A 20,519-nucleotide genomic window follows, 5' to 3' on the forward strand; every position below is an offset into this window, starting at 1 on the left:
CACCTCTCCACAGCCCCTCCCGCACTTACTGCTTGTTGCCGACACATGGAATAGCTGCGGCAGCGAGCGGGGAACGAGGAGAAAACGTTATCCTTAGTGATAACACAGAGGAGTTAGGGTCCTATTACACAGAGCGATTTTTAACGATTAACAACTAACTATAAGGCTATGTTCACACAACGTAAAACTATGGCTGTAGTTCTCGCTGCAGAACTAAGGCCGTAGTTTTGCAGTGTGGAACAATGCCTTATTTGCAATGGGATCCCTGCCAGAGCGTACACACATCGTATACGCTCCGGCCGGGATCCCGCCCGGCGCCGGAGAAAACTGACAGGTCAGTTTTCTGCGGCCGGAATTCAGTCAATTCCGGCAGCAGAAAGCCCTGTCAGTTCACACAGTGAAGCGAGCGGCTCCGGCCGCTCGCTTCACTGTGGGCTATGGCAAGCTCTGATGCGGGCGCGCGCTGATGTGCCCGCATCAGAGCTCTGCGGCCAGAAAGATCACCCGGCCGGTACTTAAGTACCGGCCGAGATGATCCGGCCAGAGACCGGCCGTTTCGTGACCCGGCCGGGGTCACGGAACGGCCGGTCTCATACGTTGTGTGAACATAGCCAAAACGATCGTTGTTTATCGTTAACCTGAAACGATCGTTGTTTATTGTTAACATGAAATCGTTCACCATATTACACAGAACAATAGTCGTCACAACACACGATCAATGACATACGAACAATTTTTCGATCAATGCCTGCAATTACACAGAACGATTATCGTTTAAATTCGAACGATATAATGATTTTTCGCACGATAATCGTCCCGTGTAAAAGGGCCCTTAGACTGGGAATAAGAGTTTAGGTCAGGAAAGCCAGATAACAATGCAGACAAAGGATAAAGGAGACGCTAGCACACTAGTCAAACTAGTCTAATAGCCAGCGAGGATTATGGGAACTAGGGTATGTGAGATCAGTACAAAACATGATTGGACTGGTCCCTTGATCCTCAGAAGGCACACATGTTGGCAAGAAACATGACAGGCAGGGAGACCTGTCAGTCATTCACAATACTGCCGCACAGCTGAAAATTCAAAACTCTCACCGGGTGACTCGGACCCTCGCATTGCCATTTTTGCAACGTCACCCGGCGAGGAGCGTCACACAGAAGACTCAGAGCGTGCTCCTGCAGTCTGAGGCCATGCTCCAACCGAAGAAGAGGATGTCAATGGAGCTGGAAGGTGAGCATCTAACGTGCTATCTTAAATAATAATTTCTATCATTTCAAGTGTGATGATGAATAGATTTTACTTCTGTTTTTACTTTTCCATTACACAGTAAAGTCTTGATCTCTCCTGAGAATGAGATGCCGGATAACTGTTCCAAACAAAGAGTAAAAGCACAACCATGGCCATTCTTCAGTCATTTTTGGGGGGAAAATGGAAATGAGAGATGAGCAAATCTACAGTATTAGCAAAGCAAAGCGATTGGCTACACTCGCTGCTGGCTTGGTCAGCCGGCTGCCTTTGAACTTCACTCTGTGTGCCTGGAAAAGCTGGATGCCGTCCTGGGGAACACTTTCCAGGACTGCATTCAGCTTTTCCAGGCACCCAGAGTGAAATTTAAAGGCTGTCAGCTGACAAGCCGGCAGGCGAGCGTTGAAAAGCACTTCACTAATAGGCCCCGTTCCCACTGAGCAAAGCTAGCGGAATTCCGCGACGGAATTGTCCGCCGCGGAATGCCGTTAGCCTCCCGCTCATAATGGGAGTCTATGGGAGGCGCGCGCTACTGCTCTGTACGCGCTGAAGAATGAACATGTTCATTCTTCAGCGCGGACAGGGCAGGAGCGCGCGCCTCCCATAGAGTCCCATTATGAGCGGGAGGCTAACGGCATTCCGCGGCGGACAATTCTGTCGCGGAATTCCGCTACCTTTGCTCAGTGGGAACGGAGCCATACTGTGAATTCACACAGTGGGGTAAGAGCACCACTAAAACATCCAAACCAGGGCATGCAACTTGGCATTGGTGTACAAAAAACTGCCGACCCATTTAAGACTTGAGTTGATTATTTGTTACAAGAATAGTATGAACAATGACTTTTATAAATGATGAAGTAGACGTGTCATAAAAGTCTAATCAGTTGAATACAAGAACCCCCCAATGATCATCAGAATTGCCCAGTGCAAAACAGAATGCCACACATGCATAGTCAATGTAAACCACAATACATGTGGGTTACCAAGAACCATACATTGATGGTCAGTATCATCAGCCTATTTATGGGATCAGTGGGGTTCCAGTGGCCACAGCCTCCGCAATCTAATAAAATAGAATTTTATATCAACATGTGCTGTGTTATGTCAATAGAAAGTATCAGACACTTTACAGTTAGAGATGAGCGAACCTCGAGCATGCTGGAGTCCATCCGAACCCGAACTTTCGGCATTTGATTAGCGGTGGCTGCTGAAGTTGGATAAAGCCCTAAGGCTATGTAAAAAACATGGATATAGTCATTGGCTGTATCCAAGTTCAGCAGCCACCGCTAATCAACTGCCGAAAGTTCAGGTTCGGATGGACTCAAACCCGAACCCGGTTCGTTCATCTCTATTTACAGTACATAAAAAGACACCCTTATTTTCTCACGTAGAAGCACACCACTCTTAGCAGGTACTATCACTTGTTGTTACACAGCTTGTCGATTTCTCTTGCACACAATGAGCTCAGACACGCAGCGACAATTGCTTGCAAAGTCTTTTAGACCTCTGATAGCTTTTGCCTAAATCTTATGTGCCATGGTGAGTCCAGGGGAGGATACCCCCTCCTACAGTATGCCCTATCTAGGGTTTGTCCTTGAGGTTACTCCAGTCACTTGATTGTGATGCCCTAGCACCTCTGGAGTGTCTGTAATGGCTGTTTTTAGAACCACTTAGAGCAGTCTGCAGCAGTTTGCGTGACGCTACATTATAAGCACAATCACATTTTCCGATAGCATAGGACGCCACCACTTACTAATACCTCTAACACCACCTCTTACCTCTTTAACAACACACAGTTGAACTTATATTTAGACTTCTTGTCTCTGTTGCCACTTGCACCATTCCTGGCTAGTAGGAGGAGGATTACTGCAGACTCAGGTCCCCATATCAGTGTCTCATTGGCATGGCTCTGCTGTAGACACAATCCTTCTTCCCTCTCTCACAATACATGCTGTCTCTCCTTCTGAGTCTCACTACATTGGGCAGTGCCAGGCCACAGGATAATCAGTTCTGTTGCTAGCTTGTGGAGGCTTCAGCAAAGCTCTGCACAATACACATCAAACAGCTATATCTTTATAGCTCTGGCACAATAACCAAGTTACACCCTCTATAGGTTGACATAGTCTCCCACATCATCCTCACACGGTAGCTTCACCAGATCTGACTGACTTTTGTGCTCCTGAATAGCTCTTTAGGCCCAGACCTGTGCCAGCTCAGGATAGCACTGCAATTCATAACTTTACATTTCAAAGCAGTAAAGAGGATGAAAGGGGGTGCCTACAGATTACCCCCTTATACACGATATTTTGTGGACAACCCCTTCAAGCCTGAGTGCTTTCAAATCAACTGGTGTCAGAAAGTTATACAGATTTATTAATCACTTCTATTTAAAAATCTTAAGCCTTCAAGTACTTGTCAGCTGTTGTATGTCCTGCAGGAAGTATTCTTTCCAGTTTGACACAGTGCTCTCTGCCGCCACCTCTGTCTATATGAAGAACTGTAAAGCGTAGTAGAGGTTTTCTATGGGGATTTGCTACTGCTCTGGACAGTTCCGGACATGGACAGAGGTGGCAGCAGAGAGCACTGTGTTAGATTGTAAAGAATACGCTACTTTCTGCACAGCATACAGCATTGTAATTTTTAAATCTGTATAAAGTTCTTACACTAGTTGATTTGAAAACTTTTTTCTTTTGCCGTAGAACCCCTTTAAACGGGTTATCGAGTGACAAGAAATGTGTTTTAGTAAGTATGGCATACAAAAACATCACACTTTGTAAAATACTTTACTGTCAATGTTGCAAGTACTGAAATACGGGGAACAATATTAATGAAGGGAGAATATATATGTGACATGGGATATTGTATTGTATTGTATTGTGGAGATGTTTTCATTGTAGCCAGGAGGCCTGGGTGTGTTGTCTCCCTCATTAGAAAAGGGTAATTCAAGATTTCTAAAGAAAATCCATGCTAGGGTAAAAGAAACATCAATTGTTCAATTATCAACCCAAACAGCCAGACATATCTAATCAATTAAATGTATTGCATGACGTTAATGAGAGAACAAATGCAATGCTTTAACACCAGGAGCCTAGACATGTTATTAAGAGCGAGAAAAAATAAAAATGACAAATATCACATACAGTAGATACTGGAATGGTACATACAGATCAATCTATTCTTCATTAAGAGCATAAAAACACATCCATAGAAATAGCTGAACAACACTGGTGTTCAATGAAGGACAGATTCACATGGGGCTGGGTTTAAACTGTGCTTACATTTTACATATACAAATAAAAAGAACGTTAACAGATGCTAAACAAGGATTCTGCTGTCTGAGAATCTGTTTCAAATTGACTTACAAAGAAAAATAGATTGCAATATATATACAGTGGTGCCTTGGATTACGAGCATAATTTGTTCCGGGACCATGCTTGTAATCCAAATCCACTCTTAAACCAAAGCAAATATTCTCATCAGAAATCACTAATATGCAGACAATTGGTTCCACGTCCCGAAATTTTTTTTTTTTATTCTGAATAAGATGTAGAACAGATGAAACAAACATTTAGAAACAGCTGGATATCTCCCATTATATGTTACTGTACAGTATAGCAATCAGCATGTGGTGTATAATGTATAGTAAGGGCATAAACCTGAAAAACAGCAGCAGTTTGTAGGTACAGGATGGAACTGCAGATCCCCATAATGCAGTAGCATAGGACAATAGGCTAGAATAGAGAAGCAGGGCTGCTGTCAGAGGTCTGTGCGGTCACATGACAGCAATGGGGAAGGGGCATGTGTTCAGCATCCACCAATCAGGAAGGGAGAATCACAGAGCTGTGCAGTTGCAGAGACTTTTCTATACAGCAGTGTGTATAGCTAAGTGTAAGTGCAGGCACATTATAGCAGCAGTGAGTATAGCTGAGTGTAAGTGCAGAAACATTATAACAGAAATGGAGAGGATAGAAAACACAAGGAACTGGTCCTAGCCCTTATGTATGTATCTGAGAAAGACATGGTGGAAGAAAGTGTGCATAGACTGCATCTCAAGTATCTTAAATGACATATAGGTTATCCATGTTAAAGATTTTGCATTGGGGCCCAAGCACTTTAAGTTTTTCTTTTGAGGGAATATTTTAAAGGGTTATTTCTGTTAAAATACATTTTCTCCCGGGACAGTGGGGGGGGGGGGGGGGGGGGGGGAAATCATACTGTAACCCAGTTCACCACATCTCCTGTTATAGCAACTTCCAATCCCCCACTCATGTCTGTTTGTTGCCATCTTTAAGGTGAATCTTTTCAGCGGGACCTGCACCGATGCCCCATCTCAAAAGCAGGAAAAAGTGAGGAGACTGGAAGGTGCTGGAAAGAAAGCTCCGGGGGATTGAGGTAGGTATAATTTTATTTTTTTTTACCCCGTACACAGCAACATATCTTCTTTTTTATGCTGCAAAGCCCCTTTAATATATTATCTAAAGGAGGAGAGCCTGATAGTAAATCTGCTATTACAAATGGCTATGTATTCAGTTTTTGCAAAGCAACACAGAACGGTATGAGCACGGGTCAAGAATACTGAATAACCAAGTAATGGGTGATACCTTGTAGTTTTTGTTGATTCTTGTTTATAAATATCAATGATATTTTCAACAAGCAGATTTCTCTGTAATCCATATACTCCATGTCGATCTAAAACCACTTCATGTCTGCAGGATGGACAGCGGAAGCGACCTCCAGTTGCTACAGTGTTTCCTCCGCGAGTCGGTAAATATGGATTGGAGGCCTGTTTAAGAAGAATTGTCAGACGTAACCATCATTGGGATATATACAATGAATGTCGACAAATGTCCTCTAGATATGTAGATGATATAGATTATATACTGAAAAAGGTGCTAGGAGCAGACTGCACATATGTGTACAACTATATATATATATATCTATATATATATCTATATATCTATAATATATAAAAAAAATCTCCTTTTTTACATTAAAAAAATACTTTATTAAATAACAATCCTGATACAAAAAAAAAAAACCTACACAGGAGCAGTTAAAAAGGGAAAACATTAAAATATTAGATACAGATCCTGCTTGCGTCCCAGACAGGATACCTCGCAATTCATGACCCTAGAACAACGCCTCATGGATGATCACACATAGTCCCCCAAGGAGATGTATCATGCAGTATATAACTCAAAACGCATAATGGTAATAAAAAGCCAACCATGTGTACAACTATAATTGGATGGCATGAACTTTCTATAGTAGGTTTACAGAGTAGTTAGTGGTCAGAATGCAGCGTGCTATTATTAGTCCTTTGTGCTGTATATTTAGTACCTCAGGGGACAAGGGTGTTCTATAATAACAGATGAACACATGCCAGAAGAGCTTGGACATCTTAGAAACTACCATAACAAACAAACACCTTGAGAATCCTATAAAACCTATTAATGCCTACAGCCACATGGCTGAATTTTATAGGACAGCATTGGGCTCTGCCCTTTGGCTGGATAACAAAATGGTAAGTATTAGGATTGTTTCATTGGTATCCTTATTGGAATGATCTGTTACTGCCTTCTCTGTTATTATGAATGGCTCCCTGAGAATCTATATTCTTTTTTATCATTTATCTATAGTTTATGATAAATTATTTTTCCCATGGACTTCTCAGTTTTCATAAAAAATAGAACATATTATATTTATAATACTCAACAACCAAGTTTATTAGGCCTGTACCTTTTTTTTGTTTTTTTATAGATTGATAAATTATAGATAGTGTGATGATTGTCTATGTGAAGTTTTTATGTTTTTAAAGGATTAGGACACTTACAGGATATATATTCTTTAGAGTACTATTACACGGGCCAATCAAGGCCCAATTAATATTGTAAACAATGCTTGCGCACTGGGTCTATTACACGGCCCGATAATCATTTAGCAAGGGCTGCACGGACATCCTTAGCGATTGTCTCTATTACAGCAAGCAATTATTAGCCCAATCAAGTTTATTCGGCAAATTATCACTCCCTGTAACAGGGCCTTTACGCTGTGTGCACACATAGTATTTCTGTCAGCCTTTTGATCAGACTTTCTGCAACCAAAATCAGAAGTGAAGCTGACAGGGCAAAATTATAATGGAAAGATTTGAGAAGTTTCTGTTTTTCCACACACTCCTGGTATTGGTTCGAAAAAAGATTTTTCAAACATGGAGTACAGTGAAACTGGCCCAGTTGCCCCTAGCAACCAATCAGATTCTACCTTTCATTTTCCAAAGAGTCTGTGAGGAATGAAAGGTGGAATCTGATTGGTTGCTAGGGGCAACTGAGACAGTTTCACTTTACACCATGTTTGATAAATCTCCCATTACATGCCAAGAGAATCATCAGGTGCACAGATGTCCTTAACCTGCAACAGAGTGTTCTACCTCTTACTGTATGTCTTCTGTCATTTACCATTATTTCATGTATTAATAAATATAATTTACATTCTTTACTTCTGAATGTGTATGGTAAAATGATAAGGCAGGTTTCACACAGTACAGTTTCTAATGGGGTAAAAACAGAAATATACGGGAAACCATAAACATAAGGCTCCCATCTGGTTCATGATTGCAATTTGTTCACCTTCTTTTTCTCTAGATGTCCAGATGTAACATGTTACCAGGAGGTATGAGTCAATCCTTAAAGGGATACTCCGGTGAAAATCTTTTTCTGTCAAATCAACTGGTTTCAAAAAGTTATACAGATTTGTAAATTACTTCTATGTAAAAAATGCAAGTCTTCCATTACTTATCAGCAGCTGTATGTCCTGCAGGAAGTGGTGTATTCTTTCCAGTCTTACACAGTCTCTCTGCTGCCACCTCTGTCCAAGACAGGAACTGTCCAGAGCAGAAGCGAATCCCCATAGAATACCTGTACTGCTCTGGACAGTTCCTGACTCAGACAGGGGTGGCAGCAGAGAGCACTGTGTCATATTGAAAAAAATAAACATCACTCTCTATTGGACATACAGCAGCTGTTAAGTACTGAAAGACTTGAGATTTTTAAATCAAAGTAAATTACAAATCTAGAAAACTTTCTTAAAACAGTTGATTTGAAATAAAAACCTTTTCACTGGAGTACCCCTTTAAAAATAAAACATGCCTTTTATTGCAGTTTGCTGTAGGTTTTCCCCATTGGCATCAATAGTGAAAATAATTCATGTTTTATACATGTACTGCCATCATCTCAATTCTTAGGAAAATGTTTCAATAAGAACAACAATTCATGTACTAGAATCCGGTTTATTGCATTTTGCCACTCCGCAATGGTAGGTGTGAATAGGAACCTGAATGTCTTAACTTATTTGGTGCCCGCTGGTTTGGGCTAAAGAGACAATGCACTGTATGAACAAGGCCCTACTCAGATTCTAACTCATAGCAATTTCAAAATCACCACTCATTCTTCAAACAGAGCTTTGCATTTTTATTATCACTTGTATTATTTCAATTTGCAGTAATTAAGAATCTTTTCTAATTGATCCATGTGTTACTAATCTAGAATAAAGTTTTATTTGACGTTTTTTCTGTAGTCACACTATACTATTATCCCATGCATCTCACCTGGAATATGTCGCTGGCGCACTTCCTGCACAGATTATGCTGACACGGAAGAATTACCACCGGTTTGGAAAACATCTCGAGACATATTGGACAAATAAGTTGCTTCTCTAGGTTATCCATAGTTTGCTGCTCTTTGCTCAAGGACTGGTAAGACAGAGAGGTGCTCATCTCCTAGCTATTCCAAGGAGAGTAAACTTTAGGAGAAATATGTTGTGCTGTCAGTTTCCGGCCTCGTTCCCTTCAAATAATTCCTGGACTTGTGTGATCAAATGTCCTATGGGTTTCCTCAGCTGGATGACATTGTTTAAAGGATCACTTGAAGAGCGCTCAAGCTGTTTTTAGTAGCACTCTGTCACATGTTGCCATACTGCTCTGCCCATATATGAAAGTGACAGAGGGATAGATTCGGACAGGTGATGAATCCCAGGGATGTCTGCTCCACATTCCACCCTGTGGGAATAGGGAGGGCCGAGCAAGTGGGCAGAGGGACATCTGGAGGGGAATGACAGCTGTCACTAAATGTGTTTTAGACCCGAGTGTTGGGGCAAAGTGTTTCTAAATGCAGAACTGCATATTCCTTCATGGAATTCTTTAATTACATATAAACTGCTTAATCAACATTGCACCAACGTATCCTCTGAATAGCATCTAACATAGGAAAACTATATGTTCACTTTGTTTCTATAGCTTTGTGGGAGATACGTTACTTTGTTTTTCTAGATAAAAATATGAAATCATGATATTATACCAGCAGCAAAGTGGCATATTACAGCTTAAAGTTAAACTTTCATCAGAATCCTTTAACATCTTTCATGCCTTACAATTGATACACATAAAATATTTTCTCCTCCACCCCAACCTTAATCCACCCCCAGCTCCCCCACCCTCCCCCTGGATCGAGTGAATCGGACAGATACACACACTCACACACACACACAAAAGCACCATTAAGGTCACATCTATATATGTTCCACCCTCTCAACATATTATATACTAATATTCTATATTTTATGCCATTGCCCCCATACTCTCTTATATGTTCTAGGTCAGTGATGGGCAACCTTTTGAGCTTGGTGTATCAGCATTTGGCAAAACAACGAGCATAACTCGGATTGTGTGTCACTTCGAGAAAAAACACCATAATTTTGCAATATTTATAGTTTAAATAAAAAAAAAAAATGTAATTGTAAATTATAACTGCACTTAATAAACCAAAAAAATAATTATTGTGTGAAGTAAACTACAAACCACACACACAAACACACTACCCCACCTGACCCCCATCTCTCCCCATACACTACCCTACCTGACACTTCCACACACACACTACCCCACCAGACCCCCATTCCTCCCCATACACCACCCTACCTGACCCTTACACACACACACAACCCCACCTGACCCCCTATCCCTCCCCATACACTAGCCCACCTGACCCTTACACACAAACACATACACACTACCCCAACTAACCCCATCCCCCACACTACCTTACCTGACCCCCATCCCCACACACACTACCCCACCTGACCCCCATCCCCATACAAACTACCCCACCTGACGCCCTTACCCACATACACATTACCCCACCTGACCCCATTATCCACATACACACTACCCCACCTGACCCCATCCCCACACACACACACAGACCCACCTGACCTTATTCCCACATACACACTACCCCACCTGACCCTCATCCATCCCCACACACAATTACAATACTGCTGCGGTCCAGGATGCTGGCTGTGGCCACTGGAGACTGGAGCAAGACGGGGCTGGAGCGCGGCACAGCTACTGTGCCGGGTGACGTCCAGGCGGTACGCAGGGCGGGGTATACGTGATGGGGTCAGGTCGCACTCTAAAGCCATGAGGCTGTTTTGGAAACTTGCATGCGGCCGCATACTCTCCTGTATGCGGCCTTATGGCGTCCGCGTGTCGGCGACTATGGCTACGCATGTCAGCGCTGACATTCGGTTTGGTTCGTCATCACGGTTCTAGGTCCTTCTTACTCCCGGCATAGCAAATCTTTTCATAGCTATGTACTTTCTTAATTATGTTTTTCCATTCAGATATTGACGGAGGGTTTGATGATATCCAGTTCTGCAAGACCATGACTTTAGCAAATAACAATAGTTTATTTACAATATCTTTGTACTTTATCACTTCTAGCGTACACCCAAGAATCACACATAGAGCACTATGTGGAACCGAGATAGGTTCGCTAATCTCTAACGACTACCTATCACCTATCCACAGGTGGTACTGGTGTCTCATCAGTGGGGGATCAACACTGGGCTCCCCACTGAGAATGGTGGTCCTGAGTGCCTTGTTTAAAAAGAAATAATGAAATATACAAACTGCTATAACATTCAAACCCTTTGGGACTGTCTAAGAAGAGCCGTAACTGATCAGACACATCAGCTACATATAAATATAATTATCACCTATTTGTAATTACAGGAAAATCCCTTTTTTTAAATAAAATATTAATTAAATAAATGTGTTCTGTGTATATTTTCTATATACCTCAGTTTAACTTTTGCAAGAAGAGCTTACAGTTTTTCAAAATTGTGACTTGGTTTAAGAGCATTGCTTTGGTTTAAGAGCTCCCTGTACTGGGTGGAAGGGGAACTAGGGGAGGGGCATGGTTTGCCTAGCGGGGTCTACAGCACTGTACTCTGACCCAGTAACTCTCCCTCACCTTCCAAATCATAGCAAATCTACTTCAGGCTGGGGCTTGTATCAATAGATAGGGCTGTGGAAGTAATCTCTCCATAGCTGTAACCGCTCTCTCCCTGAACAGACTGCTGCTATACTGTGCCCACATATACCCTGCTCATTCCTTCATGCTCCCTGCAGTGTCTGACAGTCCTTGTGTCTCCCATCCTCTCTATTCCTGCTATAATGTGCCTGCACTTACACTCAGCCGTTCACACTGCTGTATAGAAAGGTTTCCGTCACTGTCCTCCTGCAGAGCTCTGTGATTCTCACTTCCTGATTGGTCTATGCTGAACACACACATATTGCTGTCATGTAAACACACAGACCTCTCATAGCACCCCTGCTTCTCTATTCTAGCCTAGTTTTACATGTTGTTCAGAATAAAAAAAATATTTTTTGGGGGTGTGGAACCAGTTGTCTACATTTCAATGGCTTCTTATGGGAATATTTGCTTTGGTGTAAGAGTGGATTTGGATTACAAGCACAGTCCCGAAACGAATTATGCTCAAAATCCAAGGCACCACTGTATACTTGTTTATTAATAGCCTAATTTTTTTCACAAGTTTATTGTCCCTTTCCGAATTTTTTTTTTTGCCGGAATATTTCTGTACGCTAGCATATTGTAAAATAGAAATGAGTGCAGTGCCCCGGGTGAGAAGCAATAGCAGGGCAAGGTTGGCTTTGTCCCCTGGGGCATATACTAACTAATGATGGCCAGTGATAAGTGGAACATCTGTGGTGGTGCAACACAGTACAATTAATGGCAGATGGTATTGAAAAAAAGGTCACCCATGTAGAGTCAAGCTGCTCAGATGGGGTGTTTCTGAGATTGTGGATCTCTTGAAAGGACTTGGATAATACTGCAGGCTGACTCCTAGCAGTCGAAGGTGGTCTGGTCCAACTGGAGGTCCACAAAGGCACAGAGAGCTTATGGTCCCTCTGAAATGCTATCCCCTCAGACTTAGAGAACAGTACAGAAAATATATAAGGCCAACATGATAGCCAGTCCTGGTTACTTGTGATCTTGGTAGTCTTTGGCAACTAACTTGAGCAACAGCTACAAACTGAAGATTCAAAACTCTAGACTCAAGACCATGCAGTCAAAAAAAGTTGGGAATTAGACCAACTTACCACAGCTCAGCTCAAACCCTCTGGGTATAGAAACAGGAGTAGTTCTAGGGAATTCTAGCAAGTTAAACTAGAATGATACTTTCAACCTGGGGTGGCAGCATTGAGCAGAAAGTGTGTGTCATTGGGTTTAAAGGGGTACTCCGGCCCTGCAGTATAATCTGTGTACGGCCGGGGAGGGGGTTGAAATAGAAGCCAGCGGTGACTTACCTCCCCGGTTCCAGTAGCGGCTCCCGGATCGCGCAGCCCCGTTTGTGACGTCTCAAGGCAGCTAACCTAGCGGAGTCCCGCCTTGGCCACTGAATGGCTGAGCTGCCTTGAGACGTCACGTCTCAAGCCACAGCTCTAACCAGGAAGCGTCCGTGGGACGGGTTACGGGACGGCACGATTCGGGAGCCGCCGCTGGAACTAGGGAGGTAAGTGACCGCTGGCTTCTATTTCAACCCCCTCTCCGGCCATACACAGATTATACTGCAGAGCCGGAGTACCCCTTTAAAGGGGTTATCCAGCGCTACTAAAACATTGCTACTTTCTTCCAGAGACATCACCACTCTTGTCTACAGCCTGGGTGGATTTTTCTTTTACTCAGTACCATTGAAGTGAATGGAGCTTACTTGCAAACTAATAATAATATCACCATTATTACCATTAAATCTCAACAATTCTCTGAATAAAATTTTTATCTGGGCATGATGTTTCAAGAGACAGAATGAAAAACAATCTAAATGAAACGATATAAATCTTCATTATGGGGAAGTGTGATATTTACAGGCTGATCGGTTTTACAGTCAAATAACAATGTATGTTCCAACATAAGGAAAAATTTCTATGTGACTTCTTACTGTAGATTTTCTATAGAATCTTGGAGAGAACAATTTAACCAGATGGTTTCCAAAAATTACATTATCTAGAGCGCAAGTGTCAAGCAGCCAACATCCACAGTCACTTTATAGCACTGCGGGGACTGTAACAAAAGTACTAATGACTATCTGGGAAATAGATAGGAAATGCAGAAATACAGATTTTGATAACTGTCTTTACTTCATAAGTTACACAACCAGATAGAACTGTGGGTGTCTTACAAAGTAAAACTTAAAACCTTTCCTGAGGAAGGGCTCATACATACTAGCACTGTGGTTTCCATGTTTTCAATTTGATTTCTTTATAAATCAGCAATAATATCTACTTTTTAATAGGATGATGGCAATTTATATTGGCAAAAATATCTATCTATCTATCTATCTATCTATCTCTTATCTATCTATCTATCTATTATCTATCATCTATCTATCTATCTATCATCTATCTATCTATCTATCTATCATCTATCTATCTATCTATCATCTATCTATCTATCTATCTATCTATCTATCATCTATCTATTATCTATCTATCTATCTCTCCTATCTATCATCTATCTATCTATCTATCTATCTATCTATCTATCTATCTATCTATCTCCTATCTATCTATCTATCTATCATCTATCTATCTATCTATCTATCTATCCATCCATCTATCTATCTATCATCTATCTATCTATCTATCTATCTATCTATCTATCTATCTATCTATCATCTATCTATTATCTATCTATCTATCTATCTATCTATCTATCTATCTATCTATTATCTATCTATCTATCTCTCCTATCTATCTATCATCTATCTATCTATCTATCTATCTATCTATCCATTATCTATCCATCTATCTATCTATCTATCTCTCCCAGTGGCGTAACTACCAGGGTCGCAGCGGTCGCCGCTGCGACCCGGCCCGCCACAAGGGGGGGCCCGCGGGGCCCGCAGGGCCCCTGAGGCCCCCCCTCATCAATCCCTCTTGTGACCGCAAGCAACATTGTGTTGCTTGCGGTCACAAGAGGCCGCCTCCGTCTGCCCCGCATCATGCGCTGCTGCCGGGGGTGTCGCGTCCTATCCCCGGCAGCGTGCGCATCATAGAGTTCCCTGTGTGCCTGTTACCTCCGGCACAGGGAGCGCACATTAGAGACGCTCCCTGTGCTGGAGGTCTCAGCACAGGGAACTCTATGATGTGCACGCTGCCGGGGATAGGACGCGACACCCCCGGCAGCAGCGCATGATGCGGGGGCAGACAGAGGCTGAAGAAGAAGATCGCCGGGGGAGCGCATTGATAGGTGAGTTGTGTGTGTTTTTTTTATTTGTTTTCATAAAGGAAATAGGGGGCTATCTATAGGAGGGAGGGGGAGAGGGGGACATTTATAAAGGGGGGGGAGGTGGCCATCTATAAAGGGGGGCAAGAGAGGGGACCATCTATAAGGGGGGGAGGGGGCCATCTAAAGGGGGGAGGGGACCATCTATAAGGGGGGGGGGAGAGGGGACCATCTATAAGGGGGGAAGAAGGGGACCATCTATAAGGGGGAAGAAGGGGACCATCTATAAGGGGGGGGAGAGGGGGACCATCTATAAGGGGGGGAAGAGGGGGATCATCTATAAGGGGGGAAGAAGGGGACCATCTATAAGGAGGGGGGAGAGTGGGCCATCTATAAGGGGGGGAAGAGGGGGATCATCTATAAGGGGGGGAAGAAGGGGACCATCTATAAGGAGGGGGGTTAGTGGGCCATCTATAAGGGGGGAAGGGCCAACTATAGCAGAGGGGGGCATCTATAAGGGGGGGGGGAAGGGGCCATCTATAGGAGAGGGGGCTATCTATAGGGGGGCAATATATATAAGGGGGGGAAGGGGCCATCTATAAGGGAGGCATATATAAGGGGGGGAAGGGGCCATCTATAAGGGGGGCATCTATAAGGGGGAGAGGGGGCAATCTATAAGGGGGGCAACATAGGGGGAGAGGGGGCCATCTATAAGGGGGTATACACAGAGGGGGCATCTATAAGGAGGCTACATAGTAGGAGGCATATACTATAAGGGGGGATACACAGAGGAGGACCATCTATAAGGAGGCTACATATAGGGCATAAACTATAAGGGGGTCACATAGAGTCAGCCTAACCACTAAATGAGGGCATAAAGGGGCCAATAAAAATGTGCAGTTTGTAGAGAGATGAGGATGGTGTCAGTGTGAGGAGCCTAATATGTCTGTCTGGCAGATTCTGTGGATTCGTGGCTCTGAGAAGTTCATGGTGGCCCAGGATGGATGGAGAAGAAGATGAAAAGGGAAGAACTCCGATCAGAGAAGACGTCCCCTGTAAGTCACCGGATATAACTGCACTGTAATGTATATGGTGTCTAGAGCCTGTGTGGAGCTGCGTCCACCTCTATATAACTGGATGCGGTGATACGTGTACAGTGGATGTTATTCAGTAGCAGCGGTGGTGTTAGTAGGTGGTGGTAATAGTCAGTAGCAGAGGTGGTGTTAGTATGTGGTGGTGTTAGTAGCAGCGTTGGTGTTAGTCAGTATGTGGTGGAATTATTTGTTACTTGTTATCTGGTACTGTGTTTTATTGGTCTTAGTATACAGGATTTGGTCAGTAACAATATGACGGTAATATGTATGGTGATAATATTTCTCTTCCTATCTTTCTTATATGCTGGTGTTATTGGTAATATCTGTCTCGGTGTATATATATATATATATATATATATATATATATATATATATATATATATACACACCAATAGGGGGGGGGGGGCCCAAGTTGACCTTTCGCACCAGGGCCCAGGAGTCATTAGCTACGCCCCTGATCTCTCCTATCTATCTATCATCTATCTATCTATCTATCCATTATCTATCTATCTATCTATCTATCTATCTATCTATCTATCTCCTATCTATCTATCTATCTATCTATCATCTATCTATCTATCTATCTATCTATCTATCTATCTATCTATCCATTATCTATCTATCTATCTATCTATCTATCTATCTATCTATCTATCTATCATCTATTTATCTATCTCATATCTATCTATCTATCTATCTATCTATCTATCCGTCTATCTATCTATCTATCTATCTATCTATCTATCTATCTATCTATCTATCACCTCCGGAATGACACTGGGACATTAGGTGGAGCATGCCTGGGTGGACCCAACACCCCAAAATCGCAGTATAATGACACTCTCCGCAGTTGCGAAGGAAAAATATTTGCAAACGCTTTACGGCAATGTTCACACATTTTGTTTCTTGCGCAGCGTTACATACATTATTCCAATGTGTGTCTGTAGAGCGTCATGTTATTCGCACGTATCACGCATCATGTTGTACGAGCGCTACTGGAACAGTATGTATGAAGTGCATTTTTGTGGGCTACTGAAACAATATGTATCACGTGCCTTTTACTGGGCTACTGGCACAATAGGTATCACTTGCCTTTTACTGGGCAACTGGCACAATAGGCATCACTTGCCTTTTACTAAGCTACTGGCACAATAGGTATGAGGTAAACGTGCCCTTAGTGGGCTAAACCAGGCACACTATAAGTCACTTGTACACACAAGGTACTGGAATGTATACAGCTGCTGCTGCTGTTATATCATCTATGTCAGGGAGTCCTGGGGTCCGGTAAGCTGGAAGTCCCTTCTCTTGGCCCGCAACCCCTGTTCCTACCTACTTGCCCCCCCAGGCTAACCCCTAGGGCAGCAACTGGGCGACAGTCCCTAGCCTAACTAGGGATACGGGGAGGTAGACAGAACACACAGACAGTTATATACAAACCGGTCAGGCAGTCCGAGTCGGCAACAGGAGGTAACATCAAAGTCAAAATCAGCAAGCAATGGGTTAACAGAGTCCAGTCCAAGGTCGAGCACAGGAGGTAAGCCAGTACAAAAGGATGAGGCAAAGGCTAAGTCCGAGTCCGAGTCCAATTCCAATTCCAATTCCAATTCTAAATACAGGAAACACAAGAGACACGCTGGTGTAGCTGGAAACCAAACATACACTGGCAACTACAGGGTGTAAGGGTGGTATTACACAGGCCGAGCAGGGCCCAATAATACCTGTAAACGAGCGCCGATCTGCTAGATCGTCGCTCGTTTACTGGGCCTATTACACAGCCCAGGGCCGCTTTAACCAGAGGGCACATGGTGCACGTGCACCGGGCCCACTGGTTAAAGGGGCCCCCCCGAGCAGGCCGGCCGTTGCTATGTGCGACCAATGCGGTCGCACAGGGCTCCGGCCACCAGCCTGTCAGGGGGGAGCGCCATGGATGGGTAATCTACTTACCCCACCATGGCGCCCCCTGCAGGGCCCCCCCCGTCCGCCGCTGCCCCCGCCCGCCCGCCCGCTGCTGCTGCGGCGCTTCAGCGCTGCAGCAGCAGCGACACTGACAGAGAGAGAGCCATTGGCTCCCTCCCTGTCAGTCACTCACTCTTGTGGCCGTACTTCCTGCGGTCACAAGAGGCCGCGCTCTCCCTCTAGCGCCCGACGTCACTAGAGCGTCGGCGCGAGGGTAAGGGGAGTGCAGCCTCTTGTGACTGCAGGAAGTGCGGCCACAGGAGGGAAGAGAAGAGGAACGCGTGGACTTAGGTGAGTAACAGTGTTTGTTTTTTTCAATGTTGTATGGGAGGGGGAGCTATATACTATGGGGGGGCACAGTGGAGCTATATACTATGGGGGAGCACAGGGGAGCTATATACTATGGGGGAGCACAGGGGAGCTATATATTATGGGGAGCACAGTGGGGCTATATACTATGGGGGAGCACAGGGGAGCTATATATTATGGGGAGCACAGTGGAGCTATATACTATGGGGGAGCACAGGGGAGCTATATATTATGGGGAGCACAGTGGGGCTATATACTATGGGGGAGCACAGGGGGCTATATACTATTGGGGAGCACAGGGGGCTATATACTATGGGGGAGCACAGAGGAGCTATATACTATGGGGGAGCACAGGGAGCTATATACTATGGGGGAGCACAGGGAAGTTATATACTATGGGGGAGCACAGGGGGCTATATACTATGGGGGAGCACAGGGGAGCTATATACTATGGGGAAGCACAGGGGACTATATACTACTGGGGAGCACAGGGGTCTATATACTATGGGGAGCACAGGGGTCTATATACTATGGGGGAGCACAGGGGAGCTATATACTATGGGGGAGAACAGGGGAGCTATATACTACTGGGGAGCACAGGGGTCTATATACTATGGGGAGCACAGGGAAGCTATAAACTATGGGGGAGCACAGGGGAGCTATATACTACTGGGCAGCACAGGGGGCTATATACTATTGTGGGGGAGCACAGGGGGCTATATACTATGGGGGAGCACAGGGGGCTATATACTACGGGGGAGCACAGGGGGCTATATACTACTGGGCAGCACAGGGGGCTATATACTATGGGGGAGCACAGGGGGCTATATACTATGGGGGAGCACAGGGGAGCTATATACTATTGGGGAGCACAGGGGGCTATATACTATTGGGGAGCACAGGGAGCTATATACTATTGGGGAGCACAGGGGTCTATATACTATGGGGGAGAGCACAGGGGGGCTATATATTATGGAGAGCACAGGGGGGCTATATACTATTGGGGAGAGCACAGGGGGCTATATACTATTGGGGGAGCACAGGGGGGCTATATACTATTGGGGGAGAGCACAGGGGGGCTATATACTATTGTGGGAGAGCATAGGGGTCTATATACTATTGGAGAGCACAGGGGGGCTATATACTATTGGGGGAGAGCACAGAGGGGCTATACACTATTGTGGGAGAGCACAGGGGGGCTATATACTATTGGGGGAGAGCACAGGGGGGCTATACACTATTGTGGGAGAGCACAGGGGGGGCTATATACTACTGGGGAGAGTGCACAGGGGGGCTATATACTAATGGGGGAGCGCACAGCAGGACTGTATATAACTAGAGGAGCACATGAGGGTCTATATACTACAGGGACACCTTAAAACTATGGAGGCACAGAGGGGTGTAACTATGTAGGGCTACAGAGGGGTGTAACTACTGTATAGGGGTACAAGGGACCTAACTACTGGATGTGTTGGAGCCTAAAATATTTGTCTGGCAGATTCTGGAGAGAAGATTCACAGCCAGGAGAAGACTTCAAGGTGGCCCAGGCTGGCTGGAGAGAAAAAGAAAAGGTGACAGACTCTGATCAGAGAAGACGCCCCCGGTGAGTCACTGGATGTAACTGCACTCTGTTATAGGGTTGTAGTGTTAGGGGTCATGATGTGGCGGTATTATGTAATGGTATCATTGGTGATATCTTTCTGTTTTGTTTAGTGCAGTTTTTATGTAATATGTAATCACTGTATGGTGGAAATAGTGTTATAAGGTAACTACTGTATGTATTGGGGCTCTTGATACAGTGTGGGGGCAAATTCAGTACATTATACAATGTGCCAAAAGGGAAGGGGGGGCCCACTCTTGAGGGCTGTGCACTGGGCCCACCAATGTATTAAAACGGCCCTGACACAGCCCGATAATTGTTTAAAGCGCAACTATAAAATATTTTGACCATTCAGTTTTAGTTAGCTTAGGTCATGATAAGACTTTTTGCAATATACATTAATAACCTAAAATGAACAGTTTTTTAAATACATACGGCTGATTATGCCCTTACAGCCCGCTCTGGCTCTGACTTATTTCTGCAATCCTGCTGGACACGCCCCCTCCCTGCAGATCCGTACTGAGACAGAAACATAAACAAACCCTCCTCCCCCCTTCCCTCCTAACAGCAGGTTCCTCCCCCCTCCCCTCACAGAGGTGACTAATGGGCCTATTACACCGGTCGTTTGCTCCTCGTTCCCCCCTATTCAACGCGGCTGCGGCTGCAGCGAGCGGGTGAGTGCGGGAGGGGGCGGCGGGGAGCTGCAGGGGGGCTGCCCGGGGGATCGCTGA

General features: G+C 44.3%; 1 protein-coding gene across 2 annotated transcripts in view; it reads right to left on the reverse strand.

Annotated features, from left to right (window-relative positions):
• TRIM55 (tripartite motif containing 55) overlaps window positions 1-9,185 on the reverse strand; it is a 92,616-nt gene extending 83,431 nt beyond the window's left edge. Inside the window, exons 1-2 of one of the 2 annotated variants that reach the window (XM_069957528.1) lie at window positions 8,850-9,185; window positions 5,848-6,029 (exon numbers count right to left, since the gene is read on the reverse strand). In XM_069957528.1, the coding sequence (XP_069813629.1) occupies window positions 5,848-6,029; window positions 8,850-9,017 (350 nt within the window). In that variant the 5' untranslated portion in view covers window positions 9,018-9,185. The remainder of the gene's footprint in view (window positions 1-5,847; window positions 6,030-8,849) is intronic. The other variant, XM_069957529.1, reaches the window with a different exon arrangement.
• Between the last annotated feature and the right edge of the window lie 11,334 nt (window positions 9,186-20,519).

The sequence above is a fragment of the Dendropsophus ebraccatus genome, chromosome 2 (genome assembly GCF_027789765.1).
Source record: "Dendropsophus ebraccatus isolate aDenEbr1 chromosome 2, aDenEbr1.pat, whole genome shotgun sequence".
NCBI lineage: Eukaryota > Metazoa > Chordata > Amphibia > Anura > Hylidae > Dendropsophus > Dendropsophus ebraccatus.